The sequence below is a fragment of the Podarcis liolepis genome (genome assembly GCF_965112155.1).
Source record: "Podarcis liolepis genome assembly, chromosome: 13".
NCBI classification, from domain to species: domain Eukaryota; kingdom Metazoa; phylum Chordata; class Lepidosauria; order Squamata; family Lacertidae; genus Podarcis; species Podarcis liolepis.
This window is the reverse complement of record NC_139573.1, coordinates 37,469,018-37,491,403: the sequence shown is the minus strand read 5'-3', so window position 1 is coordinate 37,491,403 and position 22,386 is coordinate 37,469,018. Positions and strand designations below refer to the sequence as shown.

At 45.9% G+C, this 22,386-nt stretch overlaps 1 protein-coding gene across 1 annotated transcript; it reads right to left on the bottom strand.

Annotated features, from left to right (window-relative positions):
- Window positions 1–752: 752 nt before the first annotated feature.
- On the bottom strand, window positions 753–21,015 carry ARL5C (ARF like GTPase 5C). Its single transcript, XM_083470352.1, has 6 exons — window positions 20,873–21,015; window positions 12,579–12,639; window positions 10,673–10,820; window positions 6,227–6,310; window positions 3,919–4,070; window positions 753–2,617 (listed from the first exon to the last, which is right to left on the bottom strand). Exons 1-6 carry the CDS (start codon window positions 20,916–20,918, stop codon window positions 2,569–2,571), a joined length of 540 nt encoding a protein of 179 aa, XP_083326478.1. The 5' UTR covers window positions 20,919–21,015; the 3' UTR covers window positions 753–2,568.
- Window positions 21,016–22,386: the final 1,371 nt, after the last annotated feature.

The window sequence follows — 22,386 nt, the reverse complement described above, 5'->3', positions numbered from 1 at the left end:
CAGAAGCAGTTTAGTCATGCTGGCCACATGACCCAGAAAGCTGTCTGTGGACAAACGCCGGCTCCCTCGGCCTGAAAGCGAGATGAGCGCCACAACCCCATAGTTGCCTTTGACTGGTCTTAACCTTCCAGGCGTCCTTTACCCTTTACTTACCATTACTTCTCCTTTACATCCCCAGGTGTGACAATGGATGCGCTAGACGCGTCTACGCTCAGTAATGGACTGGATGAAAACCAATAAACTGAAACTAGATCCAGGACTGCCTCTGGAAGCTGTGCAGAAATTGAAGCTAGTGCAGAATTCAGCAGCCAGATAGCTGATTGGGTCCAGGAGAGGACCTCCAGGCAGAGGTTCAGAAACAAGCGGAATAAAAGGCAGGCTATCTGCCTGCCAGAGGACTGGCCTAATCACAGATGCTCCAGATGGCACTATTAGTCTGCTCAGAAAATACGGTTTGCCACAAGCCAGTTTTAAGATTTGATGTACCAACCCGAGTTATGTGCTTCGGATTAGGCTTACCAACCGTAGCACCTGTAGGGTTCCAGGCAAGGAATGGCTGCGATGCCACTCTGCAGCTGCTGACACCTGCAGGTGCAAGTTTCATAGGACCTTGATAAGTCATATGATGCTGTGGTGGAGCAGGAAGTCACACGCAGTTGTGGCTTGGGTCGATACGGGGCAAAGGTTTTGCTTGCAGGAAGATCTGGCAGTAAGTAGCAAGTCACGAATGTGCAAAATATAAGGAGGACACATTTAATAAAGAAACGTTTTAATTAAAAAAAACCCCTCCAAACAGATCATGTCTGGAAATATTAAAAAGAAAACCCACAATGGGAGAACACTTAAAATGTGAGAGCGGGAAATCTTTCTCTACTAAAACACAGCAGAACTTTCCAGTTACAGACTACATAATTCCTGTACCTTTATAAAGCATATTGTACAGCCTCCAAAGGTAGATGCCATTTACCACACTGGAGAAACCGAGGCACTACGTGTTAGTTTCTGTGTCTTGGCCTACACATGCAGTAGCATGTGGTGGTCACACAGTTGAGTCGCCAGGATGGACTGCACCATTCGAGACTGCATCCTGAAATCACACTTCTGAATGTATTATAGTTGTAAAACTCTACACAAATGGAAAACTGGCTTAGCACGCAAAAGGGCTGTGCCAGAATATTCTCTCTCATATGTGCGTTTTCTTTGGGGGGGGGGCGGGAAAAGGATTTTTAAAAAAACACGAGGGATGCCACTTTTGAATACCCCCTCATCTGCAGTCCAAAATGGTCCTGTTTGCTGTACTGCCTCATTCTGCTACATGTGTAAAGCACATTCACAAAAACTGCATATTAATTGCAAACGAAAACAATTGTTTACAAGGCGTACAGTCGCCAGCGGGTTGTGGCCGACGAAATTCAACAGAGCAGTCCCGTTGAAATGACGAACCTAAGCAAATTATGTGCATTCGTTTCAATGTGTCTCCTCTGAGTAGGAGTAACATTGGGTACAACCAGTCATGTCTAGTCTGGCCCCAACCTCTGTGGCTTGCAGCAGGGGTTTTGTAGGCTCTCAGGACCGGGCAGTGATGGGGCTGAGTCACATGTGAACTCTTGTTCCCCATTCCTCCAAACTCTCCTGGTGTTTGCACAAAGGTTTAAAAATAAGCTCGTCATGCCGACTTAGCAAGTTTTTCTTCCTTGCTTAGCTTATGATGGTAGTGGTTGACCTTTCCCCCCACACACGAAAATTCTGCCACTCTTACTGGAACTGATTTCTGCGTATACCACGGATTCCTACAGATTTCATGTCCCAGACTTGCCTTGGCACGCCAAGAGAAATCCCCCTCAGAAGATGCAGCTGAGACAGCTCTTTCTCAATCTCGGCAAGCCAGGTTCGCATGCAAAAGGAAGGAGGTCAGGACCCTAGCAAAAACGGATTGGAAGAGAAGCACCGAAGAGCAACTCAATGCCCAGATTGTTCTGTCATCTACTTATCCACAGTGAAATGGGAACAACCCTTTGGGAACACAAAGAATCGGCTCCAGAAGTCTCTTCCGCATCTTCTCAATGTGGGAAGCACAACCCAGGTATGTCAGAGCCCAGAGCGAAAGGTCAAGGCATATGGTTTGTGTTGATCCCACAATCAGAAAGCAAAGCATGTTTCTTTTTCAGGAAGGCTGAAGGCACTACTTGATTTTTCGATGCTTAGCTCTTTCATAACCTTTCCCCACCCCAAACAAGGCTGACATTTTGAAAAGGCGTGCTTGAGCAAAGCCTTTAAGTTTTCTCCCTTCCGCCGTGCCATGAAGAATGGTCCCTTTTCGTAAGGCAAAGTCGGTCCAAGAAGAAGCTCCCCTCCCGCATCTCTGCAGGCACAATTCATAAACGCTTTCTATAATGGTCCATGTTTTAAGAAATGTATACAATCAAGTTCTGTTGGCTTTGGGAAGAAAGGTGGGGGAGGGAAGTGTCAAGGTCCAGTAAGTCCTGAGTGTTTGTAAAAAAACCCAAATGGAAATAAATACACGGACAAGTTTGTTTTTCCTCTTCCCAAAAGCAGCTTTGGCTGACGTCACTTGGCTGCAACTCTAGAAATCATCCATTCTAAACCAGCTGGAAGGCTGCAGGGAGCAGAGAGGAAGAGTTAGTGATGGGGAAATCACAAAGCACAGCTCCTAGTAACCAACCCATAATATCACTACTGTCTGGCAAGGGGCAAGTGCCTTGTCTTCCTCCTAATTTGTTCTTCTTATCATATCTCCATCCTAAGCCCAGACTGAGGGCTCACCCACACTGCCCTCCTACTTTCCTTTGAGCAAACGTGCTGTTTACCAAACATTAATCAGTTTTTCTGCAAACTGACATTTGTTCCAATTCAGTGGCGAACTACAGAAAGCACGGAACAAATGGAAAACCTCTTGGATTCTTACTTTCTAATCTAGGCCAACGACAAGCAGAACTGAGGATGACCCCTGAGTCAAAAATGGTGAAGCCACATTATCAGAAATAACAAATGTTGACTAAAGTGGGGGACAGAACGGACAATATTTTTCAATTAGAAAAATATTAGGGCAGTCACCGGATTAGAGAAACCTCCGATCAGTTATATGAGTTTTCACTGATTACAGTAAACGAATTTATGTTTGTAAGAAAGAACAAGACTTTGTATAGCATTCCTCCTTCTGTCCCACCCTTTATGTCTCCTTTGCCCCACAATCAGGATGCAGATTTGTAAGAGATAAAAACACTGGTGCCTAAGACTTAAAGTCCCAGGATCCTTTAAAACAAAATCTGGGCAAAATTGGTGAAGTAGCAAAGGTTTATTGAAAGAAAAAATGATTAACACAAGCTCTGCTAAATTTGCAAACCTTGTCAAAGTCTATACATCCTATTGTTCTGCAGGCAGTTGCTTAAAAACATCCTTTTAAAATGGCTAAGTTATGAATTGAGGTCTTTAGAGCTGCAAAGCATTACTAAAAGCATCCTTAAAATTATTTAAAAAAAACCACATGGAAAGGCAACATATATCTCACAATATTTAAGATGGCAATTGTAACTTGCAATTTCTTTTATATATAAATACTCGTGTGTGTGTGTTGTTTTTTAAACAGCTGGTTTTGGACAGTTAAAACAATTTTAATGCACAAATTAAGGGTTTTAGCACTAGAAAACACCAAAAAGCACCCGATCTTGGATGTAAGAAGATGCATCGTTTATTTTGTTTTACTGTGACAGGAACAAACTGCCATGAGCCCTTGGATCACACATTTCTCCCTCCCTCCTCTAGTGTTGTTGCAATTAGCTACACCTTGTCATTTCATCCAGACCTGACAAACGTGGCTAATCATATTTTTTTGATCGTTTAAAACAAGCCCATTTCCAACCAGAGATTACGAAGCTGGCCTAAATGGGTGGTACTCACCCCTCTCCTGTGAGCGCGCAACATCCCTGAATATGCCACGGGTGGTCTTTGATAGAGCTCAAGGTAAGAAAGTTTGAGATCTCAGAGGTAGACATGGAATTTTTGACATCCTGCTTGTTGGCATAAATCAACACAGCTGCATTACGCAGGTCCTGGGGAGAGGAAGAAGAAAATTCCCCGTTTACGTCCAACTCTCTGACCCACACTACTGCCCACCCAAAACCATAAGACTGAACTAACAGCTTAAAGATATGGGAGTCACTCCGTAAAAAAAAAATCTTCTTAGACAGCCAAATTAATATTTGTAGTAACCAAATGTAGGTCCATCTTAGGACACCAGAAGATAACGTGTGCAAGATACACATTTGAACTCTGTGTACCTGCAGCATTTGAATTATTTGTCTGACCAGCTTCTGTAGAGCTTAGGGTATCAAAATCCCCACTCAGCCATGAAGCTCACTGGGTGATTTTAGGCTGTTCATACCAGTTGTGAATTTACCTGAGGAGATTATTATCCAACCAATTTGCTGTGACTTTACCTGAGGAGATTATTATCTAGCCAATTTACCTGAAGAGATTATTATCTAGCCAATTTGCCTTGAATTTACCTGAGGAGATTATTATCTAGCCAATTTGCTAACCAATATATGGGGGGGGGGGGGCTTTGTCAAGTGCTTTGCTGAATACAAGATAAATTACATCCACAACATTCTCACAATCCACTAGCCTAGTTAACCAATTTTTAAAAAGGAATAAGATTAATTTGATGGGATTCAGTCTTTACAAATTCATGTGAGCACCTAATCACTGCATTGTTATTAAAATGCTTACAATTAGACTTGCTTGAACATCAGTTCTAATATCTTTTTCCTGGTGTCAAAAGTCAGCCTGACAGGCCTGTAGTTTTCCAGATGTTCCTTTCCTCCATTTTTGAAGATTGGAACATTGTCTGCCTCCAGTCCTGTGGCATCTTATCCGTTTTTCAGGATTTCTCAAAGATGATAGGAAAAGGTTCTGAGAGTACACCAAGAAGATCCTTCAATACAACTGATCTGCTCTGAACTCGTTTAAAATAACTAGGTATTTCCTGGCCGCCTCAGGTGTGGGGAATCTTTGGCCCACCAGATGTTGCTGAACTACGACTCCCATCATCCTTTGTCATTGCTAGGGGAGTTGAAGTTTAGCAACATCTGGAGGGCCAAAGGTTCCTCACTTCTGATAGAGATGTCTCATCAAGCACCTTAATGAATATTTGGCCTCTTCCCTGAGGCAATTTGTGCTCAACTGTCAAGCCTGGTCTACACACGCAGGCAGCAGAATGAGATGGCAGAATGGAATGCGTTATTCCAGGGTGGGGAATGAATGAACGAATCTTTATTTGCATGGGGATAAGGCCGCTGCTTGCCATGTGAAGACTCCCTGCAAAGACTCACCGGGGAGGAAGGCTCTGGCACAACCTGCTGCCTGCTAAGCTAGCTTTCTACTTGTGGGGTGATTGTTCCAGAGCAGAACATTCAAAATGAGATCCTCACCCAGTCTGAAATAAAACAGTCCGTTCGGACCACTACAGAACTCTGCCATCTCAATGGCCACGTGCAAGTCAGGCCTCTAGGCAGCACTAGTCCAGCAACTTTGGTGGAGTTGCCCTATGTCCAGAATTTCCCGGACATGGCCGGAATACTACAGTCGGAAGCAGTGTCTGGGTGGAAATCGCTGAAGTGTCTGGGAAAATCTGGACGTATGGCAGCCCATGTTGGTAGTGTAGATTTTGGTGAATACAGTGCTACCTTGGGTTAAGTACTTAATTCGTTCCGGAGGTCCGTTCTTAACCTGAAACTGTTCTTAACCTGAAGCACCACTTTAGCTAATGGGGCCTCCTGCTGCTGCCGCCGCGCTGCCGGAGCACGATTTCTGTTCTCATCCTGAAGCAAAGTTCTTAACCTGAAGCACTATTTCTGGGTTAGCAGAGTCTGTAACCTGAAGCGTATGTAACCTGAAGCGTAAGTAACCCGAGGTACCACTGTATAATTAAAAATAGCTCAAAAACTCCTCTCTCTTTCTCTCTCTCTTGCCAAATCGAGAGAGAAAGAAAGAAAGAAAGAAGATAGAGATAGATAGAAATGGATAGATAGATAGATAGATAGATAGATGATAGAAAGAAAGCTCAACAACTTTGCCCCCCCCCCAAAGCTCAACAAATTGTCCTGATTTTCATTTTTTGTTGTCATCAAGCATCATTGGCTCATGGTTAATATACAGCTTGCAAAACAGCCTCACCTCTGTCTGCTGTGTGGCAAGGCAGACTCACCTCATGAGCCAGCATCTTGTACAGTTCCTCTTTACTCACTGTCAGCCTCTCGCGGTCTGTGCTATCGATCACCAGAATGACAAACTACAAAGGAAGCAGAAAGCACCAAAAGCTATGAGCTCATCTCGGCAACAGAATCCATAGCTATGGGGCTGAAACCTAAAACCTAGTAAGGCTGGGTGCTGTTGTTTGATCCCTGTCAGGAAGCTCTCCCCACCCCCCACCCCACAAGGCTCCACTTCTGTGGAAAGACCTCCCTCTCCTGAAGTTCTCCTAAGTCCAGCTTTTTAGTCTTTCAAATGGCATGTAAAAAAAATGAGGCAATCTCCTCTTCTGCACGATGTTCTGGGGGCTCCTCCAAACCCCTCCTGGGCCAATTGGGGGGGCGGGCTGGAGAGAGCCTCCTTGTGGTAGCAGAAGACCTTGCACCTCCAGTTTTTGTTTTCATTTGGATTCGTTTGGGGGTTTTTTTATTCTACTGTCATACCTCGGGTTAAATGTGCTTCAGGCTGAGCGCTTTCGGATTGCGCTCCGCGGTGACCCAGAAGTAACGGAGCGTGTTACTTCCGGGTTTCGCCGCTCGCGCATACGCAGACGGTCAAAATGATGTCACACGCATGCGCGGAAGCGGCGAATCGCGACCCACGCACGTGCAGACGCGCAGTTGCGTGTTGCGTTCGCTTCTGGATGCAAATGGGGCTATGGAACAGATCCCGTTCGTATCCAGAGGTACCACCGTACTGCATGATGAAAAAATAAAATTTTATGGAACAAGAGGGGAAAAGAAGAAGAAAAAATAACATAAAGTAAAGTTGGGCAAAACCTCAAAAAAGCCAAGGAGTGGATGGCAGAGGTCATGGCTGAGCTGGAATTTAGTTATAGGCTCTGTATAGCTCCTGGCTCTGCCTCTTAGAAACACTGGAATCTGCCCTATACAAAGTCAGAACAGTGGGTCCATGTAGCCATGTCTACACAGGCTGGCAGCAGCTCTTGGGGTGGGGGTTCGGATAGGAGTCTTTCCCCATCACAACTTGGAGATTTGGGGAACTGAACCTAAGACCTTCCACATTAGGATTTCCCAGACTTGGGTCTCCAGCAGTTTTTGGACTACCATTCCCATCACTCCTGACCACCGGTCCTGGTACCGAGGGATGATGGGAGTTGTAGCCCCAAAACAGCTGGAAACATAAGTTTGGGAAACCCTGTCCTACATGCAAAGCAAATGTTTTACCCCTGAGCTACGGCCCTTCCTGGTCGCTTGCCATAAACAGCATCAAATTTATGCAATATACACATACAGAAACAAAAACTGCTCAATTTATACATGCCAAGGAATTACCAAATTAAAATTTTGTCGGAGGGGTAGGGAGAGGAAGAATACACGGGGTCATTGAGTTTCCTCAACTTCTCCCATAAGCGATACATAATTGGTGTGAAAACTGTTTTAAAAAGGGGTGAGGTTTATTTTGGGTGAGTGGATTGTCTTGCTTTGTTGATTTGGTGCCTGGGCAAAAACTGAGAAAACACATAGACGGTGGTTGGGGGAAACGAAGGGGGCGGGAACATTCTGCTTCTAGAAATGTCAAGAATGTCCTCTTGGCAGTCAAACGGACGTGTCTCAGCCTGGCTTTGTTCTGCCAGAGCAGACGGAGAGCTGCGTGTGACGCAGACAGAGCTCAAGTCTCGTTCCTCCCAACAAAATATTATTTTAGCCTCATTCACATCGACCTGGGAAGAAAGGCTAGCAAAGCCTAGCTAAGCACGGGTTAGGGAAGGTATTTTGCATGTGTAAATATGCCAAGAGGGATAAAATAGTAGACAGAACACGGCTATTTGGGTTTGAGACAACTGTGAATGCCGTTAGAGGAACAAGGAAAACTGCCTTTGACTGAGTCAGACTGTGAGTCCATCTAGGCTGGTATTATTTATACAGCCTGTGTGTGACTCTCTGGGGGATCAGGAAGGGTCTGTCTTTTCCCCTCTCTACCTGAAGATGCCAGAGAGGGACTATGGGCCTTTATGCCTGCAGAGCATGTGCACAATGACTGAGTTATGGTTTTTGTCAGAGAAATCTATCTACCTTATATGGAGTTGATAGCTATTTAATGCTTGCAACCACAGGCCACTGCAAGTATAGTGGTACCTCTGGTTGCGAACGGGATCTGTTCTGGAGCCCCGTTCACAACATGAACAGAACGCAACCCGCGTCTGCACGTGCGCGGGTCACGATTTGCTGCTTCTGCGCATGCACATGACATCATTTTGAGCGTCTGCGCATGAACGAGCGGCGAAACCCGGAAGTAACCCTTTCCGGTACTTCCAGGTTGCCGCGGGACGCAACCTGAAAACGCTCAACCTGAAGCAAACGCAACACGAGGTATGACTGTACAATAATATACGCAAACATACAGCACAAGTAAATATCATCTTCCCTTAAAATCAGATCAAAGTTATAATCCACCTTGGAACTTCTGGGGGTTCGCTCTTTTTAAAATTTCAGCTTGCTCAAATTAACGCGTCGCCTCTGCAAACCACTGACACTTGGGTTCAAAATTACTGTGTGCATTTTCCACGCTGGAACTTCAAACAGCGCAAGTTGAGGGGACAGATATTTCTGTTCATCAGATAGCAGGTGAGTCACGATGTCCTGAACTGGCCACCAACTACATTGCAACGTGAGACAATTTCCAGGACAGGCAGTGCAGAACACAATGAACTAAACCCATGACACCAGCCTTCCAAACTTGCACTAGGTCAGAAATTGGTCCTTCCAGACCAGTGTCGTCTGCAGCAAGTTGGAGAGAAACTCAAGCCGAGCCACCTCATTTGGCCTAAAAGGAAGTTTCGGCCAAGCCATGCCCACTAGCCCTAGAGATGATGTCAGGTGTGGCGCAATCTCCCTGCTGAAAGTCCATCAGCTGATGTGCCTTTGTAACTATGCAGGTGAAGGAAAACAGGTCACCTGATGTCATTGTGACATCAGGTACAGTGGTTCCTCTGGTTAATAACTTAATTTGTTCCGGAGGTCCGTTCTTAACCTGAAACTGTTCTTTACCTGAAGCACCACTTTAGCTAATGGGGCCTCCTGCTGCCGTCACGCCGCTGCCACTCGATTTCTGTTCTCATCCTGAAGCAAAGTTCTTAACCCGAGGTACTATTTCTGGGTTAGCGGAGTCTGTAACCTGAAGCATCTGTAACCTGAAGCGTCTGTAACCTGAGGTACCACTGTAATTGACAGGCAGGGGTATCATCTGTCTCAGCTCTACCTGGTATACCAAACCTGAGATCTTCCACATGCAAAAAATGTCCTTCACTGAGTTATGGCTCTTCTCCAGCCAGAATTGTTAAGCAGCCACTAACACCTAGATCTCACAAACAGCAGGCTGTGAATGGACAGCAGCACTTCAGGTTGGGAGTGGGAGCTCAGGAGACTGAGTGCAGCACAACTTGCCTAAGGCAACTTAGTGAGCTCATGGTCAAAACATGATCTGTAGCTCAGTCCAAGGCAGGGAACCTGGAGCCCTAGTTTATATTGGGAAGGAATTGCCGCCCAGGTCTAATTGGCCAGTGACCCTAGAAGGGCACTTTGAGTCTTCTTCTAACTGCACATGGCTCAAATAATCTGCATTTCTTTACAGGCACCTTTTTCTGTAAAACACCTAACCCTCTGCTAATCTCACCCCAATCTGGATGGAACAGGTTGCTTCGCAGAAGGTGAATGGGTTGAGAGGATCATGCTTGCATCCAGGTAGGTAGTTCAATAGGGAGATGTGATGTCTTCTAGGGCAGAGGGTCACTCATTCTGGATCTTCTCTACGCTGCAATATTTCTTTTCATGGAATCAGAACTGGGAAGTGCCTAAAAGGTCATCTAAGTCCAGCCCACTGCCAGTCCAGAAAATCCACTTCTGCGACAGCATGCCTGATAAAAGCTGGCCACCTAGCCTCTGCTGATAAGGCAGAGCATCTTCCAAGGTCAAGCAGCTTGTGCCATTAGGAAATTCTTCTAATGTTTAGTCTAACTCCCTAATTTAGGTAAAGGTAAAGGTACCCCTGACCGTTAGGTCCAGCCGCGGACGACTCTGGGGTTGCGCATTCATCTCACTCTATAGGCCAAGGGAGCGAGCCAGCGTTTGTCCACAGACAGCTTCTGGATCGTGTGGCCAGCATGACTAAGCCGCTTCTGGAGAACCAGAGCAGCGCACGGAAACACCATTTGCCTTCCCGCCAGAGCAGTACCTATTTATCTACTTGCACTTCGTGCTTTCAAACTGCTAGGTTGGCAGGAGCTGGGACCAAACAACGGGAGCTCACCCCGTCATGGGGATTTGAACCACCAATCTTCTGATCGGCAAGCCCTAGGTTCTGTGGTTTAGACCACAGCGCCACCCGCGTCCCAACCCCCTAATTTACTTTCGCCTTATTTGGCTGAATCCATGCAGCTCACCTCTGTGTTGGAATAGTAGGTGTGCCAAGTAGACCTCAAGGTTTCCTGCCCACCAATGTCCCACATCAGGAAGTGTGTCTTGCGCAGGACGATTTCCTCCACGTTGCTGCCGATCGTAGGAGATGTGTGCACGACCTCGTTCATTAGGCTGGAAGGAGACCAGAGAAGTAAGCCGCCTGAGCCCTCAACAGCTACCTCGCCACCCTCCAACCTGCAAAAATGAGCTGGGCTTATGAGACACGTTGGCCTTCCTCCCCTGGCTCCGATTAACAATCTACAACACCTTGGAGATGCTGGGAAGGCTTGTGACACAGGATTCCTCAACCCGAATCTCTACGGAAGTGGCTAGACTACAACTCCCATCTTCCCTGGCGATTGGCCATGGTGGGTGAAGCTGACGGGAGGCCACCAACATTTGGAAGGGTCCAGACTGGAGGGTAAGGCTGATTTCCGGCAACAATAACCCTACCTTGGCATTGGGGAGCTGTGCAATACAGAGCTCTGTGCAATACACTTTGTGCAATACACAAAGGCCAATGGGAAAAGGTTGTTGTGGTTGTTAAAATTTGTATACTGCCCTATACCTGCAGGTCTCAGGGTGGCTCAGAAGATAAAATCACAATATAAAAATACAATACACATTTTTTAAAAAACCTCAAGAATTCCCCCCTCCCGAACACATTTTTAAAGGGCATTAGATGTCAATCAGCCAAAGGCCTGGTTAAAGAGGAACATTTTTGCCTGGCTCCTAGAAGTGTACAGCATAATGAAGGCGCCAGAAGAATCTCCCTGGGAAGAATATTCCACAGCACAGTGTCCAACTTAAGGCCTGAGGGCTACATGTGGGCTACATGCTGGCTAGGGGTGATGGGGGCTGGAGCCCAGGAACCACTGGATGGCCAGAGGTTACCAATCCCTGACCTACATTAAACCAAAAGGGAGAGAGAATTACGGACTTCTAAAATGAGTGTAGGGTGGGGAAGTCCTCCCAACAGAAAGCACTTTGTTGATTTCAGCTGAATCCCTATTAGGTCCTCTTAGATCCCAGAATGCAGATTCCTTGAGGTTTAGCTGATCTCTCTCTCTATTTTATTTTATTACTTTATTTTATTAATGTTTCAGGTATTATCTTTGGGTACAAAGAGTTGTATTCAGCTAAGTTCTAGTGCCACCCATAGTGAGTGCTACCCATAGTGAATTCAGTTGCACCATTTAGGTACAAAAGGCCCATATCTGCACGTCACACAATACTGTGAACAAGCAACATGCAAATGTACACTGTCTGGTCACTTCTACTTTGCTCCTTTACTGGGTGTGAACAAGAGAAACTAACCAGGAAGCCTTGGCTTCCTGTTATGTCCAAATCAGTAATTGTCTTCTCCTTATCAAGCAACGATTATTAGTCAGTTGTTGGATGCTATCAGGAAGCCGAACAAACCATGAGTCCTGGTTCAGACATAACAGGAAGCAAAGGGGTCCTGGTTTTTTTCTCCCCATCTCGTGAGAAGAAAAGTGGGAGCAACTGGTCAATGCTCAGCAGGCATTGCATCAAGATAAGAGTGGCTTTTTGCAATGTGCGGACATGGCTGCTCCCCTCCTGTATGAATCTCCCCATGTGTGAGGCACAGTTTAGCCCTGACATTTGAAACAGGCTCAGTCTTGCACCAAGTCCCAATGCAACCTGCATATGCACCATACATCTAAAGCACATTTAAAGCAAACTCCCCCCTCAAAATTGGAGTATACTCTTCACGAAGCTAACATTCCCAGCAGCCTTAAACTACAGTTCCCAGGATTCTTTGAGTGGTTGCATTAAATGTATGGTGTGTATGCTTCACAGAACCCCTCATAGCTAACCAGTAAGTTGAACATAAATAAAAATTCAATGTGTGAGGGAGGTACTCACAATTGGTAGAGGATGGTGGTTTTCCCAGCATTGTCCAAGCCAATAATTATTACTTTATGCTCTGGAGGGGAATAAAACACAACAGATGTTCAAGATTTTGATAAACAAGTTTCTAAGGAAAATACAATTTGAGATTTATTTAACTGGTCCATACACTGAACTGTGATCGGGGAGTTGGAGAAAAAGTAAAGTTGAAGGGTAGCTTTTTGCCCAATATCACCAATGAAATCATGCCTGGGGGGTGGGTTGGGGAGCACAGCCTTATACTGTTTTTATGGACTCAGTGGGTAGTGCTGTGGTCTAAACCACAGAGCCTAGGGCTTGCTGATCAGAAGGTCAGCAGTTCGAATCTCGGTGACGGGGTGAGCTCCCGTTGCTCTGTCCCAGCTCCTGCCAACCTAGCAGTTCGAAAGCACATGAAAGTGCAAGTAGATAAATAGGTACCGCTCCAGTGGGAAGGTAAAAGGCGTTTCCGTGCACTGCTCTGGTTCGCCAGAAGCGGCTTAGTTATGCTGGCCGCATGACCCGTAAGCTGTCTGCAGACAAACACCGGCTCCCTCTGCCTACAGAGCGTGCAACCCCACAGTCGCCCATGACTGGACCTAACGGTCAGGGGTACGTTTACCTTTACCCTAGAATCATTTGCATGCACAACTTTAAACAACAACAAAACCTGTACAGTGGTACCTCAGGTTACATACGCTTCAGGTTACATATGCTTCAGGTTACAGACTCCAGAAATAGTGCTTCAGGTTAAGAACTTTGCTTCAGGATGAGAACAGAAATCGTGCAGCGGTGGCGCAGCGGCAGCAGGAGGCCCCATTAGCTAAAGTGGTGCTTCAGGTTAAGAACAGTTTCAGGTTAAGTACGGACCTCCGGAACGAATTAAGTACTTAACCTGAGGTACCACTGTAGTTGTTTAAGAGATTTCCAGGGGTGCCCCACTCCTCAGAAATGTCATGGGCCACTGCAGTAACACTTTGCTCTTATTACCAAATTTAGACTCCACACATGTACCAAACATGCTTATTCAGAGCTATTCTGAAAGTACTACCAGTCTGAGTCAGTCATCCCAATCAGGTTTCTACTTTTGACTACTAGAAGGTGAACGTGACTTTTCTCAATCTCTTCCAAGGAACTCAGAACGGCTTATGCAGCCCCACCCTCTCTAAGGTGATCATGCATCTTACTTCCTCATCCTCTATCGGAAGGTATATTTCATTTGATGGGTTGCCTATCTAAGTCCAGTTGAAATGTCAATCAGAAGGCAGAAAGGGGGAGGGAGGGGGGCTGAACATGCCCATTATCAATAGTTAGCAGCTAGAGAGTAGACTGAGCGGTGATGTTGGGTTCTCCTGATCAAAATCTTCCCCGTTCTGGCAGGATGGACTGGATTTCTATTTAAGTTACAGTAATTCTTTCTAGATTTGCATCTATACCTTAAATGTGCATGTGCTAATAGTGTGTGTGTGTGTGTGTGTGTGTGAGTGAGAGAGAGAGAGAGAGAGAGAGAGAGAGAGAGAGAGAGGTGTTTCCTAACCTTGCTTGGAGTGCAAAGTGCCCCTTTTTCTGCACACTTTCAAAACAGCAAACTGAAAAAGGAAGAGTTAGGAATGGAAGCTGCATGACCCAAACTCTCCTTGGTAGCAATGGCAGTAAAGCAAAAACCTAACATCCTCTAGCTAGCGTATTCCCCTGTGCACAAGAAGACTACCGCCATGCTGCCCAAGTTTCGGTGACAAAGAGCAATTCAGCATTCTTATAAACAGGAACAGAAAGTTTCTTATGCAAAGATGCTCAGTTGTCATACATGCATAACCTTTTGCAGCTGAAACAGTGGCTATACATGAATAGTTTGACTGGAAGACAACACACAACAGGCATAATATGTCCTGGAGCATCCCAAACTCAGCTTTTTCCCATGCCAGTGTGTTCCTCTCTAGACATCCTTGTGCAACTGCCAGGGCCCCATCAACCCAGCCTTGCAACCCCACACAACCCAGTCTTGCAACCCCCACACAACACCCCGCCCTCCCGCTAGGGAGCTGTCGTTACAAATTACTGACAATGAATCAAACTCAAATAGCAACTGTTTGGCACAGATCAGAGGAGCACCAACACTGGAGAAACTCGCAGTGATGTACAAGTTCCTCTCTCTGTACAAGTTCCTCTCTCTGTTTCTATGGGCCCGGCTCTGTTTCTATACTTCCAAAAGCTGTGGCATCCACATCGACCAAGCAATCTTTTGCTATCGCACATAACACCAAGCTATGGTTTACTAAACCTTAGCTTAGTGTTGTGTGAATCCCGTCCAGCCTCTTTAAGTGTGGTGTCTTTACTGCCAACAAAGGACCCTTGTCATCCCTTCCAACTCTACAATTCTATGAAAACCATGATCTGAAGCCATGGTTTGTTCTTGGGTTATGAACCTCGATTGTTTTAACTGTGGCATTATGTGTGTGACCCCAGCAGCCTTCCATAACCATGGTTTCTATGACCACCCCACCCTAGATTTTCACCAAACTACAAAGGCATAAGGTAAGAAGAGCTGGGGGGCGGGATCCAGATTTGGGGTAATAAAGCCATGGTTTGTTTGGTCACCTATAGGATGAGTTGTGGTTTGTTTCAAAAACAAACCATAGCTTAGTATTAGGAGCCAAGCAAACCAACATGTGGACTGCAATGTGTGTACTCACTTTGTCATCCCCTTTTTCATTACAGTGGTATCTTGGTTCTCAAACTTAATCCGTTCTGGAAGTCCGTTCCAAAACCAAAGCGTTCCAAAACCAAGGTGCACTTTCCCATAGAAAGTAATGCAAAACGAATTAATCCGTTCCAGACTTTTGAAAACAACCCCTAAAACAGCAATTTAACATGAATTTTACTATCTAACGAGACCATTGATCCATAAAACGAAAGCAATAAACAATGTACTGCAGACACTCAATCAATCAATCAATCAATAGCTGAATTGGGTTCCACACAGTCACAAAAACAAAACATAAAGAGCCTCAAAAACCAAAACGCAAAATAAAAAGCAAAAACAGACAGACCTCAACGTAACACTCAAAACGGAATTGTGGCACTCAAATCGGAAGCGTAACACTCAAAACAGAGCATGTTCGGCTTATGAAAAAAGTTCGCAAACCGGAACACTTACTTCCAGGTTTGCAGTGTTTGGGTTCCAAGTTGTTTGAGTACCAAGGCGTTTGAGTACCAAGGCACCACTGTACTTGCCCCTTGCATTACCAAGAACCTTAGAGAGCTCAAAGAGGAACCACAATTCGAACTTAAGCTACAAGGAAGCAAAGACTTGGAAGCAAACCCTGCATTTCCAGCAACCCCCAGCCAGTGTAGCAAAGGCATCAGAGCACACAATTGTGGAGTCCAAAGGATGCCTGGAGCAAGGGAAAAGTTTGGCACAAGCTGCATATGGCCTTTATACTTCTTTCTATTCCTATCAGCGAAAAAATCAGGTACGAACGGAATTTCACTTTCCTCCATTCCATCCCTTGGGCACTTTAGAAACCAACTTTGCAGCAGAGTACACAGAAGAAATCGGGACACAAAACAAACAGGTTGTACCTGGTTATGGCCGAGGTTAAAAGCCAAGACTCCAGTGAACAACTCCCCACCCGACAAGTGTTTTTAGTTCATGAACATTTCAGGAAAAGTTTGTTTTACGCTGCAAGTTGTAGATGATAATCTGTCTCTCCCCATCTCCCACATACGGCTAGGGTAAAAATTCCATATATGGCCAGATTAGGTAACAAGAAAGGCTTTTTTGTTGTTTTTGGCCAAGAGCCATGTTTTAAAATATCAGCTCCCTACCTATTAAGAAAGTGTTGGGTGGCTCCATCAGATAAACAGTTACATTGCTTTCTGGAGAAGGAAGGAAATTCTACTGCAAGGTAAAGAATCAACACAATGGAAGAATTGGTTTTCTCCAGAGACATATCCCAAGACTGGCCTCACATAACAGACTCCATTAGTGGTTTTGTTATGTTCTGTGGTATTTTATGCATTACGACTTGCTGTTACTTTAATTAAATGTAGCTTAGTAATTCTTTGTTGCAAATGTCAAGTGCAAACTGTTCAATTATTATTTGCTGAAACTTAATTCTACTGTTTGCTTTGTTATATTCTAATGGACGGTCGAATATTGCTTTATTCGACATACACATGTAGTTTATTTTAAAGTTATGATTTTATTATAACTTGTTTGCCTTAGCTCAGATTGTTATGAGGTGTGTGGTCTTTGCTGTGTATTTTGTAGTTTCTTCAGCTTATAAATCGCCTTGTATAGTAATGGTGGTATACAAATTAAAAGTGAAGAAGTGAAGAATTAACTGCATGGCCTCAAACGTCAGAAATAACACGAGGCATGTATGCACACACACACACACACACACACACACACACACACACAAAATTGGAATTAAGGAAACTTTTTCAGCCAAGGGCCACATGTGCTCATACAGAGCCCCCCAGGGGCCAGGTGCTAGGTTGCACCTTGGATCCCGAACGCCTTGGTACTCGGACGTTTTGGCTCCCAAACACCGCAACCCCAGAAGTGAGTGTTCTGGTTTGCGAAAGCTCTTTGGAACCCAAACGTCTGCTGCGGCTTCCAATTGGCTGTAGGAAGCCATGCCTTGGTTCCCAAATGTTTTGGAAGTCAAACGGAGATTCCATTCGACTTCCAAGGTACAACTGTAGTCTTTGTTGTTGGCATTGCAACACAAGCTAACACAGTGATGCCTACATCAGGGATAAACGGCCTGTGGCGTTCACAATGATGCTGAACAACAGTACCCATAATTCCTTGGGCCATGCTGGCTAGGGGTGATGGAGGCTGGAGCCCAGGAACCACTAGATGGCCAAAGGTTACCCATCCCTGACCTACATTAAACCAAAAGGGAGAGAGAACGACGGACTTCCAAAACAAGTGTAGGATGGGGAAGTCCTCCCAACAGAAAGCACTTTGTTGATTTCAGCTGAATCCCTATTAGGTCCTCTTAGATCCCAGAATGCAGATTCCTTGAGGTTTAGCTGATCTATCTATCTATCTATCTATCTATCATCTATCTATCTATCTATCTATCTATCTATCTGTCTATCTATCTGTCTATCGGTCTATCTATCTATCTATCTATCTATCGGAAGCCGCACTTTGGTTTCTGAACGTTTTGGAAGTCGAACGGACTTCTGGAACGGATTCCGTTCGACTTCCAAGGTACGACTGTACAGCAATGGATGAGACTCTTGGCTGCAGTAGGCTAAATTCCAGCTGCGCAGAAGCCAGAGGTTTCAACAAACAAATCTCTCCATCATTGCAAGCAAGAGGCATCATCACACTTCAAAGACACATCTAGCTAAGGAAGAGCACCCAAGGAGGGTGAGGAGCAGGGCAAGAGAATGTCTAGTTGCCAATTTGGGGCAAGGCAACTCCAGTGCCTTATTTTCCAAATGATGGACTGGCTGTGATTGATTCTCAGTTAAACATCTGGCTAGTTCAGATGACAACCTTGAGCTAGGTTAAGAGCTCTGAGAACTTCAAAGAAGAAAAGTCGCTTGATCCAGGAACAGCCCACATATATATTTGGCTATTATTAATAGCGACTGCTCCTGCTCAGGCTGCACAGAAAAAGCATTTTGGTTCCAGAAATTCATTCTGATCGTGCAGATAAAATATAACGGACAGAATTCTACAGGATGTGGTGTCAGTGGGTAAAAACAGTCCCGATCCGATGATCCCCAGGCATGCACCTCCAGATGGTGGAGATGTCAGGTGCAAAACACACCTGGCTAATTTCGAACACTGACAGCCTCCTTCAACCTGGGGCTTGGAACTACAAGCTCCATCGGTCATGATAACATGGCATTGCTGGTGGAGGCTGCTGGGAGCTGTAGTTCTGAAGGACTCCAGTTTGGAAAACTGGAGTTTGGAAAAAGGCTGCATTCTCTGGCCCAGGACAGTTGTGTGTTCAATACATGCACACGCACAGACACAGACACACCAGTTTGTAGCACTTTGAACAAGTCTGCCTGCACACATTTTCAAGTATGCGTGCATCTTCCATGCAGGTTTGTGCCTGCTTTGTGAAAATATTCACAGGGAAATATTCTCCTACTAATACATGTGGTCACAAGTGTTTCTACAGGAGTGTGAAGGAACCTCTGCATATAAACGTGTGTTTAGAAACGGAAATGCAAAACTTGCCAGCATGCAAGTGGTGTGCAAGACAAGAATCTCTCACAAAGAGGTCTTTATCACTTCCCACCCCCCAAGGTCTTAAAAGGCTCTGAGCAGAAGCGGGTTTTTCACTGTCAGACAAAAGGGCCCCACCAACATGAAAGATGGTCTGAACAAAGGATGGAAAATCCTCTGGCCACCAAACACCTGCCTGAGCTAGCGAGCTGTACCAAACACAGACAAGAGGGGCTGTGCAGTCCCCCTCACACAAAAAAGAAAACCTCTGAACCTTCCACAGTTTCCTGTAGTCACCAGGAGGACGGTGGTAGCTTCTTCGCACAGCCAACACACAACATTCGCCAAGGAAATGGATTTGTCTAGATCAGTGGTGTCCAAACTTTTTTCAAAGAGGGCCAGATTTGATGAAGTGAAGGGCTGTGAGGGCCGACCAAAGTTGTTAACCTATTTTTTAGGATTGAAATTGTTGAGGGTTTTTTAGGATTTTACCCCAGGAAATAAGCTATAAACTGTCACAGGGGCTGGATTAAACCGACCAGCGGGCCGGATTCGGCCCCCAAAACGGACTTTGGACATGCCTGGTCTAGATCTTCTTGCTCTATTGTCCGTCTGGATTCAAACGGAAAATACACAGAGAGGTACAAGAGCTACAGGTTTTCCTCCTCCCAATAACTTCACATTTAAACGCAGCTGTCAAAGGCAGCCTTTGCTCGCTCCCTTATCCCATCTGTTCCCCAACAGACTTTCTCCTCCTCTGCATCTAAGACACACACACACACACACCAGACACTTCACACACACCCCAGCCTGCCCTCTTAATAACACATAGCCAGTCAGTTTTTTGCCCTCACCCGACAGAAGTTATTTAACCTAGCAAGCGTGCCAGGCACATATTGAGTTATGCATACGTCAGCTGGCTCTGTACACCGCAGCCCACAAGGAAACATGAAAGATGCTAATTGCTTCAGAGAAAACGCTGCATTATAGATGATCAACAGCAACGTCCCTCCAAGCTTTCAGGATCAGTCACCCTGTAGAGTTGGATGGGACCTCAAGGGTCATCTAGTCCAACCCCCTGCAATGCAGGGATCTCAAATAGATCGTTGGATGGCAGATGCCCACATAGGTGTCATTCTGCCTCCTGCCGCTTCATAACATGGAAATCTCTTTCCACCGATGACACAATTCAGGCACCCCCCCCCCCCACACACAGAGAGAGATAGAAGGCTCCTTCTGCAGGGTGTATTTAAAGCAGCATCATACCACTTTAAACAGCCCCCTCCCAAAGAACCCTGGGAGTTGTAGTTTGCTAAGGGTGCTGAGCAATGTCCCTTCTGTATTTGCTTCACAAAGCTATGAAATGGTCCACCCCACCCCCCTTTCACAGGGAGTTCTGGGAATTGCAGATCTGTCAGAGAAACAGGGGGTCTGCTAACAACTCTCGGCGCCCTTTTCAAACTACAGCTCCCAGAATTCTTTGGGGGAATCCATGGCTGTTTAAAGTGGCATCATCGTGCTTTAAATGTGCAGTGCAAACGAGGCCACCGTGCCAACTCTCTTTGCACCCAACTTGCAGGAAAAGCCATTCTTTCCACAGCAGCCCAGGGCTTCTTTCTTCTGGTGTGTTGAAAAGGTCAGGGCTCGTCTCCCCCTCCCCTCCATTTCACCCTCCCAGATGGCCTTAAATTCCTTGAAAGGGGAGAGAAAGTGACTGAAGAAAAGACACAAAAACAAACGCGGAGAGAAGGCGAGGGGGGGGGAAGAGAGATGAAGGCGAAACTGACGAGAGGGGAAGAAAAGAGAGAGGAGCAACTGAAGAGAAACGAAGGCAGCCTAGGAAGAAACCAAAAGAGGAGAGCAAAAGGAAGCAAGGGGGTGGGGGGGACCCGCCAGGGAAGGAGAAAAATCACACAAAGGAATGGAAACCAGAGCGAAGTCCATAAAAAGAGAAAGGAGGATGGATGCAAAGTTTGCAACAAAAGAGGGGGAAACAGGGAGGAGAGGAAGGGAGGCAGCGGGGAGGGGGGACGAGGCAAGGTGCAGGGGCGACGAGAAAGCGTGGGAGGGCGCGGGGGGTTCCTACCGCGGCTTCCGAAAACGCTCAGCAGCTTCGCGAAGAGCTGCCCCATATCGGAGCCCCGCAGCCGCCTGAGCGAGCCCTGTCCCCAGCCCCGCTTTATAGCCTCGGCCGGTGACGCGTCCAGGGGAGAGGCGCGCCCGCGCTCCGGCTCCGCCTCCGCCTCCTCCTGCGCGCCTCCCTCTCTGGAGGGATTGTATTATTATTTTTTTCCAAAGTGGGGGAACTCCTCCGGCGCGAGGGAGCCCCGGGCGAGGGCAGCTGTCTGAGGATGAGAACGGCAAATACTGGGGAGAACGGCGCACAGGAAGGGCAGAGATCTTTTCCGGGTGGGAGGAGAGCATGTGCAAAGTGCTTTTGCTCCGGGCAAAGCGCGGGGGCTCGCCCCCCTCTCTCTGTCCTAGAAATCAACTGCTAGGAGTCTTTGCCCCCCCCCATAAAATAGTTGACAGCATCTTAAAAAGCAGAAACATCACCTTGCCAACACAGGTCCGTATAGTTAAAGCTATGGTTTTCCCAGCAGTGATGTATGGAAGTGAGAGCTGGACCATAAAGAAGGCTGATCGCCGAAGAATTTTTTTTTAATTGCTTTTTTATTCAAAATTAAAACAAAACATATTATCCAGAAACATATCATTCTTATTTCCCCCCTTTTTTCCACACTTACCAGGGTTGAGCATTGTGTGTTTCCCCGCATAATCCAAAGTGCTGGTATTGTTGACCTTTACAACTCTTCGATCATGATCCTTCTGGCTTTTGGGGTTTTAAAGCAGGAGGTTATCGGCCTTTTAGGGCACACTGGCAAATCGGAGAAACTGTCATAGGCACCACACAAATGCTACAACTGTTCCCTCCCCAGCTGTACAACTCACATCAGGAAAAAGAAAGCAATTGCTGTTATTCCAACGGGGGGAGGGGGGGGCTTATATTGGCTAATGGAACCTGATTTCAGTAGGAGAAGCGCTGGCAAATCATGACTTAAAAAAAAATCATTTTTATTGATTTTCCAATAAAAACATCCAATCAACATATCCGAATCATAATCCAATTAAAAATAATAAACTAAAATAAACTAAAATTTAAAAAACCAACCAAATTGTAATCCAAATTGTAATTATTAATTTTTCCTGGCTCCCCATAGTCTGGGCAAACCATGACTTTAAGTTGCCACAAGACTCATATTTGGTTTCGATATGAAAGCTGACTAGAAGCATAGAATCATGGAATCGTAGAATTGGAAGGGAACCCAAGGGTCATCTAGTCCAACCCGCTACAGTGCAGAAGTCCTGCCATGGTAATGTGTGCATTAAAGTGCCACAGGGAGACATCTGGCAGCTGACATCTTCCTACACTAGAGTAAAGGTAAAAAGCTAAAGAACCCCTGGATGGTTAAGTCCAGTAAAAGGGGACTATGGGGCTGCGGTGCTCATCTTGCTTTCAGGCCGAGGGAGCCGGCGTTTGTCCACAGACAGCTTTCCCGGTCATGTGGCCAGCAGGACTAAACCACTTCTGGTGCAACG